Source organism: Cariama cristata, unplaced genomic scaffold, assembly GCF_000690535.1.
Source record: "Cariama cristata isolate BGI_N322 unplaced genomic scaffold, ASM69053v1 scaffold1292, whole genome shotgun sequence".
Taxonomy (NCBI): Eukaryota; Metazoa; Chordata; class Aves; order Cariamiformes; family Cariamidae; genus Cariama; species Cariama cristata.
In genome coordinates, this window is record NW_009603025.1 from 39,836 (window position 1) to 49,641 (window position 9,806).

At 44.9% G+C, this 9,806-nt stretch overlaps 1 protein-coding gene across 1 annotated transcript in view; it reads left to right on the plus strand.

The window, feature by feature from the left end:
- Positions 1-3,811: 3,811 nt before the first annotated feature.
- Positions 3,812-9,806, plus strand: part of LAMC1 (laminin, gamma 1 (formerly LAMB2)) — a gene marked incomplete at its 5' end in the record, with an annotated part of 23,809 nt that continues 17,814 nt past the window's right edge. The window contains 4 exons of the mRNA XM_009694992.1: positions 3,812-4,199; positions 6,173-6,303; positions 7,730-7,896; positions 9,035-9,223. Coding sequence (XP_009693294.1) covers positions 3,812-4,199; positions 6,173-6,303; positions 7,730-7,896; positions 9,035-9,223 — 875 coding nt within the window. The remainder of the gene's footprint in view (positions 4,200-6,172; positions 6,304-7,729; positions 7,897-9,034; positions 9,224-9,806) is intronic.

Here is a 9,806-nt window from a genome sequence, read left to right on the forward strand (position 1 = left end):
TTCTACTAACAAACTTTTATAACAAACATCTGGAGTCCTTCCTGCAAAATAGATCTGCCACTGCTCAGTACATAGAGGGAAATGTTGTCTGAAGCTTGACCCTATCAGATGCATCTAAGCCAGACTGAGATCAAAATAATTACCAGCTTCTAGGAACAGGAGAACAATGATTTTTTTTTTTTTGTCTTCCAAATGAAACGTTTAAAACTGCCTTTCACCTGGTTATTACTGTCACCATTTCTCAGTGTAATAGCAGTATATATTTATTTATCCCCACAAGACTTGAAAGCAACCTAGGCTTATCTTTGCTAGAAAAAGGCTCTGCAACCTTGAAGAGCCCTGCTGCCAAGCACAGCTTTTACGTTCAGTATGAACAGTGGGGAAATGCCTTTCAACACTGTGTCAGCTGGTCTTGGGTAAACTCTATTGTTCCAGCAGTATTTACTCACGGCAAGCTGATATGGCAGTAGCGCACAGCAGCTCTCTGGGCATTAACCGCATTCCTCTTTAATACCATTAACAGGATTTCTCAAGTAGTTACACCAGTTGAAATAAATGTCTTTTTCACCTGGGTTGCTTGGTCGGGAGGGTTTTGAATGCGTTTTCTTTGGCCTGCTGTGTAAAACAGAAGATGAAAAATGGAGGGCCCTTTCCATTTAGCACAAGGGATTTCTATGGAAAATGTTTTCGCGCTGCCCAGAATGCAGTTCACATGTGTTGCGCCTTTAGCTGAGCTGGAATTTTTGCAAGGAGCTGTAGGAAGGAGACCTTGTCAGGAAACAGGGACCGTAATTTAGTTATAGTGGAAAGGGGGAAAAAAAAAAATACAACAAACCAACAAACTTCTCTTTTGGGACATGCAGGCTGTGTCCTGGCCTTTCTGCTAGAGCAAAAAGTTTTGCGTGTGTAGTAAGAGTACACGCTCGGCCCCCTCTTCATTCCCAGGATTCTTTTGAAGCGTTTCCTCCCCAAAATCATCTTGATGAAGTCTGAATGCAGGGGTTTTGCTTCATGCTAGAGGAATGCAGTACTCGTAGAAGAAAACTAACCACCCCAAGTCAAAGTAGCAGGCCACTCTTGACAATTCAGTTGATGCTAACCTCCCCAAGTTAAAGTTGTAGGGTGTTCTTCACAATTCAGTTGACACAATTTAATTGAATGATCTTCATGCTGTTGGCTCTAGCTTTTTTTTTGTTTTCTCCTTTTGACTCATGGAATTGCTGCTCTTGCCTAATGTCTTGACTGTTTTCACTTGTCTTGAAAATTGCCCAAAGAAATCCCACCAAGGCAGACTTTCAGCCTCATATTTTGCTTTATTTTAGCACGTGACCTCAAAGAAAACATTCTCATTAAGCTGGTGACAGTTTTATTAGTGATAAGACTGTGAAGGTAGGTCTGGTTTTAGTTGCTGCCCATCCAGGGTGTTGGTGAAGTTCTCGGATAGGGTGGCAAGTTGTAAGTCAACACCTATACTAGGGTTTTCCTGCAGAAGAACGTGGAGGCATTTGCTTTTGGGGCTCCTTACCTTTATCTGGAAAAGTTGGGAAGTATATCTTGTGTTTGTTTCCCATGAGCCTGAAAAAGATACTTGCTCCTGTCTGGCGTGCCCACCTTGAGTTTTTGCATGTGCATGTTCTTCACCTCTGAAGCTTTCTTTGCCTTCAGTGAGGAGCTCTCTTCCTGAGAAGAGACCATGTAGCAGGAGAAATGGGAAACCTGGGAGGGACTGATGTGTACATGAGATGTCTGCTGCTTGCCTTGCATTGAGGCTCTTAAGAAGAGTATTTCCAAATAAACAGAAACAGGATTAACCTCTTGTATTGGGCAGCAAGGGGAGGGTACGCCTGAGCTGTGTTACAATGTTAAGTATTGATCCTTTGGGGTTTCTAGCCCTCGTGGAAGCAGTCTGGCATTAATACTGTGATTAATTCTCACTTGTCTTCTGTCTGTAAGAAGCTCTTGTTAAATAACTTGACCCCAAACCAACAGTGAGCTAGTATTGAGCAAGGGCCACAGATTGTGAATGTCTGGCTTCCAGTCTTGTGCTTAGGTCATCCGTAACCTCACACGGGATATAAATAGGATAGGGTGTTTTGTGGGAAGAATTGGGGGGGTTTGTATCTGTACAACGCCCCAACTGTCCTGCATGTTGCGCACAGATAGTACTTTTTGTTAGGTTGGGGTATCGGCAGATTTTTTTGGCTTTAAACACAAGATCAGTGTGTTTTTATCCTTGGGACATGTAGGTGTAAGCTGTTTGGGTGCTGTATGTCTTGATTTTTTATTTATTTATTTATTTTCCCTGCTGTGTTGATTTCTGGGCACTTTGCCGTGCTTCCCATGCTACTTTGGTGTTTCCAGCAGCCAGAAAGGACGGAGGTTACTCCCTCGCACCGGCCGGGCTTTGGGTGTGATGTGCCTAATGCAGGCTGGTCGCGGTCTAACCAGTGGGTGGCCCGCGAGGGAGAACCATGCTTCATGACCTGACTCATTGCCATTGGGTTTTGCATGTGTGCTTTGAGAGGCACACTGCTCTTGTGAACTGCTGCGTCTGGTCTGCTTTAACTTGTGAAGTAAGCCACTCTTCAGCAGGTGCAAAGCCTCCTGTTAAAATTTAACAGGGTGGAGTTAACTCATTTTACAAGTTGAGGTTAAATCTGTGTGACTTTTACAGGTGGAAAAAACCTGTTTCTCAATCAATTGAAACTCTTCTACCAGCTTATTTTATTTTATTTTGGTCAATGAAAGGAGCAACAAGGGCTGCAGCCTCTGCTTAAAGTAGTGTTTTTCTTGGAGGTGATGGGAATGTTAAAAGAGTGTGGCAAGGACTAAACACCCGAGGTTTTGTTCCAGACAAACTTCACGTTGTTTTAGCCAGTTCCCTACGTGCACCAGGATGTCCTGATCGTACGCAGTCCGCTCACCGAGTTGGAGTGAGAACAGCTGTCACACAGCTGTACCCCTCCTCCTGGGAACGTGCCCCTCAACTGGTGGGGATGGCAGAGGAAGGTGGCTGTGGTCCTTTTCCTCTAATGGGTTTTCTCAGGGGTGTGAATCCCCTGGGCAGTTGGTTTATGTGCGTGAGGATAGATGGCTCAAGTCGCTGGAGAAGAATCCATGAGGAAGGATGATCAAACCTGTTGGGAGACGAATAGAGGGCAGGGAGGTGGGTTTACATTTATCCTCCTAGGAGAAGGAGAACGTGGCTAGCTTGAAAATCGTTGCACATTGTTCTGAAAAGTGTCTTGGTGGCTTTAATCATATGGTCTGGGAAACTTAAACCTTGTTTTGTCTTTCCCAGGGAATGAGTAGAAGAGGGTGTTCTCCGTGGTTCGGTCTGGAGGAAAGGCTTCATGAGTAGTAGAAAGAGTTTGGGACATTGTCTATTTAGGGAGGGAGCAGAGGTACAAAACAGGCTCTGCAGTGTGACTCTTACCTCTCTGGTTAATACTGTTTCTCCCAGACGTGTATTTGGAAGAAGTACTATCAAATGGCATGGTTAATTTGGACCTGGCCTCAGATACACACAAACTGTTTGTGCATCTGATGTCATCTGTCATCTGTTGGGGTAAGGACACTGTTGGTGATGTCTGCAGAAGAGAACTGCAGCTTGCCAGATACGTGTTTGGCTGCACAGCAGTCTGTAGGTCTGTTCTGTTATCTATTCAGCCTGTCGTCAGCTCCTGCCTTCGGTTTCTTCACCTTATCTTTGCCTGGAGGTACAGTACCTAGGTCTGGAAGAGATACCTCTGGTGCTACTGGACACTGCTCATCCTGCTGGGTAGTACTAGAGGAGGTGTTTCTTCCAAAGAGAAAATTGCAGTGCAGCTCTTTCCATTCTTTCTGGTTTAAGTAGTTTGAGTCTTTCTCATGTCTGTTGTCTCTTGTCCACAGGAAAGGCCTTTGACATCACATACGTGCGTCTGAAGTTTCACACCAGTCGGCCAGAGAGCTTTGCGATCTACAAACGCACCAGGGAAGATGGCCCGTGGGTGCCCTACCAGTATTACAGTGGCTCCTGTGAGAGCACCTATCACAAAGTCAATCGTGGCTTTATTCGGACTGGAGAGGATGAGCAGCAGGCACTCTGTACGGATGAGTTCAGTGACATCTCCCCTCTCACTGGGGGCAACGTGGCGTTCTCAACGCTGGAGGGACGTCCCAGTGCCTATAACTTTGACAACAGCCCTGTGCTACAGGTATGTGGACAGCACTAAGTCGGTCGGTCGGATCTGAGTTGAGTCTTTCTGTGTAGTACTTGTGGATGGTGGCTTTGTGCCGACTGTGGGCTGCACTACAGCCCTTCTTCATACTGGAAGGCCCTTGCACAGGTAAGTTGAGATGGACAAGCCAAAGAGATACTTTTGAAGGAAGAGTTGAACTCTTGGCTCTGTTAGTATGTTTAGGGCACAAAATGCAAAATCAGTGGCATAAAGGATGATTTGTCATTGGGTGTCGTGGAAGTCTTTAGAGGATGAGTGCAAATCTCTGCTTGCTTAGAAGGCAGCTGCGGGCATTTTGCTGTTTCAGATGTAAGGACAGAGGAAGGTAAAGCCTAAGTCAAATGAATATTTGAGGCATCTGCATGTATATTTAGAGCACAAAAATTTAAGAAATAGGAGGTTGCCCTAAACAGAGGGTTATTGGAAACCCTAACCTGTCTTCTTAAGCTCTCCCGCCCCAACACACGTTTGATTTTATCCACAGTATTTATTTTTTCTTACAAGTGACTTGGTGAGGGCATTTGGTCACAGGGGTTTTTTATTGTTAGCATTCACACCACCAGTTGGGCAGTGGTCAGGAGCATATTAGGAGCACCAGTTTATCCGATTTACTTACCACTTTCTGTATTCTGCTTGATGACTTCTCCAGCTTATATTGCAATAAGGAGCTAAAGCTGTGGGGTTTGCCCCATCGGGACTCATCTCCTTCTTTTCGGAGCTGCGATCACCTCTTCTTCCCTTTCCTCTTAGAGCAGCAGGAGCAGACTGAGATGTGAGCATGCAACAGGCTCGGGGCTCACCTGTCTCTGATCCCCAGCCAGAGGGCAGGAGAGCAGAGTCTGGTGGGGCTTGTTTCTGCAAACGAACATGAAGATTAATGGGAAAGGGAGAAGAACTCCTGAAATGGAAAAGAACCAGTTTGGCCACCTTGTTGGTGTAGCTAGGCCTTGCAGAAAAGAGAGTCCAATCATTAAGGTGAAGGTAGAGATTTCAAGTTAGTGATACGGTGTATGATTTTCTGATAAACTTCTCTATGTAGGGGATAGCAACTTGACTGCCAATTTCCTAAAGTAGGTATAAACCTCTGGCATTGCTTTTCAGAACTGAAATAAATGTGTGGTTTGTGCTCAGCATTTCCATGTGTTTATGCCAATGTTTGTAATTTCGTAAATCTTCTTATTGTACTGACTAAGCAGTGACGCAGCTGCAGCACGGTTGTACATACAGGGATGTTTTTCTTGTGTTCTTTTTTTATGGCGTTTGAAGGAAAATGGCATTGCAAAAGCCGTAATAAAATCAAGGAGGTACCAATGACAGTCACTGGCTGAAGGTGATGTGAAATTTGGGGACAGGCTACGTTTGCTGGCTGTTGCTGGAGGAGGGGAGTGTAGGGTAGTGTGTTGAAGATGCTGTGTAAATATTATGAAGAGCTCTTGTGTTGTAAGTCAGATCTGCCTGTTTGTTTTTCTTCCTCAGCCTCCCTGAGCCTCATTCATCTGTCTGTCCATGTCTCTTCATCTGATGGGATATGTCTGCAGACAAGTGTACCGTAAAGCTTTTCCCTTTGGTGCTCTATAGCTTTGCAGGAATACTGCAGTCAGGTGGATATGTACAATTACAAGCTTGTGTAATTGCCTGCACTGCACTTTTTGCTGGAGAGGTTACCCACTGCTTCCCAGCTGAGAGCAGTCAAGATGTGAAGAGGCATTGGAAAAGGAGTACCCGGAGAGGAACAGGGTCTGGAAAACCCGTTCAAGCCAAGAGGATGGGATGTAAGGCCTCTGGGGCAGGGATGTGTCAGCTTCCGAGGTACAGAGGGGAGGACGATGAGGAAGGAACTTGCTGATTGATGAATGACTTTGTGAATAGAACTGCTAATGATACAGCACTGGTCTGCTCTCGAGGGGGATGCTTGATGTTTAATCTGATGGGATTTCTGTCTGCTCTAGGAATGGGTGACAGCTACAGATATTAGAGTGACACTCAATCGTCTGAACACATTTGGAGATGAAGTTTTCAATGACCCAAAAGTTCTCAAGTCTTATTACTATGCAATTTCTGATTTTGCTGTGGGTGGAAGGTAAGTACACAATAAACCTCCGTACTTATTTAAAGCTTTTGGTCAAGATTACTGCAGTGCTTTAAAGCTTTTGATTAGATTCACATGGTGCCATTAGGCTCTGGTCTTTGTTGACTGTCCTAAACCAAAAATGCAGTAGAATGAAGCTTGGAAGTACTGTGTATGACCTCTTGCGGCTATAACTTCAGGGCAGACAGAGATTGAATTTTTTTTTTTTTTCCCCTTGATTAGATCAAATGTTAAGTGATTTGGGAGGGGGGAGGGTGAAAAGAGTGACAAAAATGTAAAACAAAAGAAGAAACCCTAAATTTTTTCTACCTTGTGCTTTGTGTGTTTTTTAACATGTTATAATTGTTCTCTGCCTATATTCATAGCCTAGAATAACAGCAAGTAGAAAATCTCAGTGTCTCTGCTTCACATATGTTTTGGGAGCCATCTCGTCTGAAGATCTGAAACATTGTACAATACCATGGCTGTCCATTCCTTTTGCTAAAGCATATTGCAGGGTGCTTAAATCTTAAGTTGTTGACTATAAAATGTTTATGAAAACAGCGCTGAGACCAGTGCGATGTTTTCGACTGTTTGCAAAGAGCAGTCCTGAGACCGGGATTTGACAACATGGGCATTTGTGTTGGCTGCACCACCAGTCTGTGGAGGTCCCTGAGCTTCTGTATTAGTCACCTTTGTGCTATTTAATTTCTTACTGATACAGCAGTAGCACACGGCCAGTGTGCATACAGTTTCCCGGACTCTTGTGAGGGAGAAGCTACAGAGGATTTACTAACCTAAAGCCAACAAAATCTTTGTTTCTCCTCCTGAGCTTACTCTATTTTAGTGACAGACTGCAAAGGAGTTGGTTAATGCTTTTGCGTTTCTAAATGCCTACCTCGAACGTGCTACGCCTATTTGTTTCGTAGAATGGTTTGGATTGGAAGGGACCTTCAGAGATCATCCAGCCCCCTGCCACGGGCAGGGACACCTTCCACTGGACCAGGTTGCTCAAAGCCCCATCCAGCCTGGCCTTGAACACTTCCAGGGATGGGGCATCCACAGCTTCTCTGGGCGACCTGTGCCACTGCCTCACCACCCTCATTGTAAAACGTTCCTTCCTATGTCCAATCTAAACCTCTTCCAGTTGAAAATTATTGCCCCTTGTCCTGTCACTACAGGCCCTGGTAAAAAAATCTCTCTCCATCTTTCTTGTAAACTCCTTTTAGATATTGAAAGGCCTCAATAAGGTCTCCCTGGAGCCTCCTTTTCTCCAAGCTGAACGACGGGAGTTGTGTTCTCAGTTTTGTTGTGACCACCTGCCTTTGAATTTGTCTCGTCTCAGATTTTCAGATCTGGGGTCTGTTTTTGGGATCGCTCTGTGAGTGACCTGGATCCCTGGAGTTTAAATACCTGTTCCTTGTCTCTTATTAACTAGATGCAAATGTAACGGGCACGCAAGCGAGTGTGTGAAGAATGAGCTTGGGAAGCTGGTTTGCAACTGCAAGCACAACACCTTCGGGGTTGACTGTGAAAAGTGTCTTCCTTTCTTCAATGACCGTCCATGGAGGAGAGCGACAGCGGAGAGCGCCAATGAATGCTTGCGTATGTGTGCAACTGTGCTTGAGAGGAAAAAATCTCTCAGGGATTGAGTCCCCTGCCTCTGTTGGCATCCAGGAGCTGGCCCTGCGTGATTTTAAGTTGTCTCAGTTGCAGTTAGACAGTGTTAAGCACAGTTCTGGTGTTTTTCAGCAGAGCTTTCGTGGACCTGCTGGTCATTCCACTCCTATCCTGTAGGAGCTTTCTAGTAGATCCATAGAAAGGGGAATATCCTTTCTGGAAAAGGATGGGAGCAACTTTTAAGAAAGAGGTGTGCCACAAAAATGTACAGACTTGTGCTTTATGGGACCCACAGAAAAAAAGTCTGTATTCAGTATGCTGGAGTATAATTACCCTGTAAAAAGCTCCTCATTTAGCATCCACTGACTTCCTCTTCCATTTGGGTTATTGGTTTTTACTTGTCAACTATTTAATCCAATTTCAAGGCTTTTGCAACATTTTTGGACTGCAAATGCGGATCTCTGACCCAATGCCAATTTATTTTGCTTGATTTTGTGTCAGACCACAGCTCCTGGTAGTTTACTTTATGGGGAAGCTTTTTCAGACAGAAAAGCTTGCTTCCTGTCGGACCTCTATGTATTGATCAGTCCCAGCTGTCTGATCAAGACCTGTGCCTTCCCTCGACAGACTGGTGAAACCTGGGTCTCCTGCTGTGTAGACAGAGGAGATTTGTGATCCAGGGGAGAAACTCTTTTTACAGCATGGAGTCAGCGTCGCTGTTATCTTCGTATGCTTGTTTGCATGGTTGAGATAAGTGTTGCTGTGTGGGAGGGCAGCATTTCAGCTGCAAACAGCAGCCCAACATGGAAGGGAGTGGGGTAGAAAATGCTGGTTTTCTTCTGGGTGTAGATGAGAATGGTCTCGAGGAGCCTGTTTCATCGTTACAGCCTTGCTTCCCCCTTCCCCACGTTCAACCACCACAAAACCATACCTCCCCTTTTTTCTTCTCATTGATGCCCAAATGCCTTGGGGGGGAGTGTCTGTGCATGGGTCTTGGGATGGTTAAAGGCTCCTACTCCAGCTCTGCTACAGCTTAATATCGAGCTTTATATAGCAAATTTTGTGACTGTTGGGGTCGGGTGGCCTCACATGTTGCTCACCGATGGTACCCTTGTCTTTGCAGCTTGCGACTGCAACGGGAGATCGCAGGAGTGCTACTTCGACCCTGAGCTGTACCGCTCGACGGGCCACGGGGGCCACTGCACAGGCTGCTCGGATAACACCGATGGTGCCCACTGCGAAAGGTGCAGGGACAGCTTCTATCGCCTGGGGAGTGAGGAGGGATGTCTGCCCTGCAGCTGCAACCCTGTCGGTAAGTACTGTCAGCAAATGCTTCTCCTTGCAAACTGCCATGCACAAAAGCTAGCTCTTCTCTCGGTTATGCAGCTAATTGCAAACTGCATGGTAAAAAGAATGGGGTTTTTATTTGCTCTTTCTTTCCTTTCCTTTTCCCCTCCCATGTAGGAAATATTTATTGGATTGTATTTTGGTCTGAATTATTAAATTATCCTTGGATCTAATTGGGATTGGGGTGGCAGGGGCAGATGGTTCACCTCTGCAGCATTTACTCCTTCAAATGTGTTCTGAAATAGTTTTTTGGTTTTCGTTGGTTTTTTTTTTTTTTTTCCACTGTGTATGTGTTACCCTGGACACTCCCAGTACTAAAGAGCTCATTTAAATTCTTAATAAACAAGATGATGTGAGTGGATATTTCTGGAAGTTGTTCATACTGAAGAATTGTAGTGAACTTTAGCTTCATCAGTTTCTCCTACTGAGTATCCAAGCACTATAAATACAAACCAGTGAAACCTTAAACACAGAAGGGGGTGGGGGTGAGAAAAATGAAATAAACTTGAAATATGTAGTTAAAGTCCTTTTTTAAAAAAAAAAAAGCC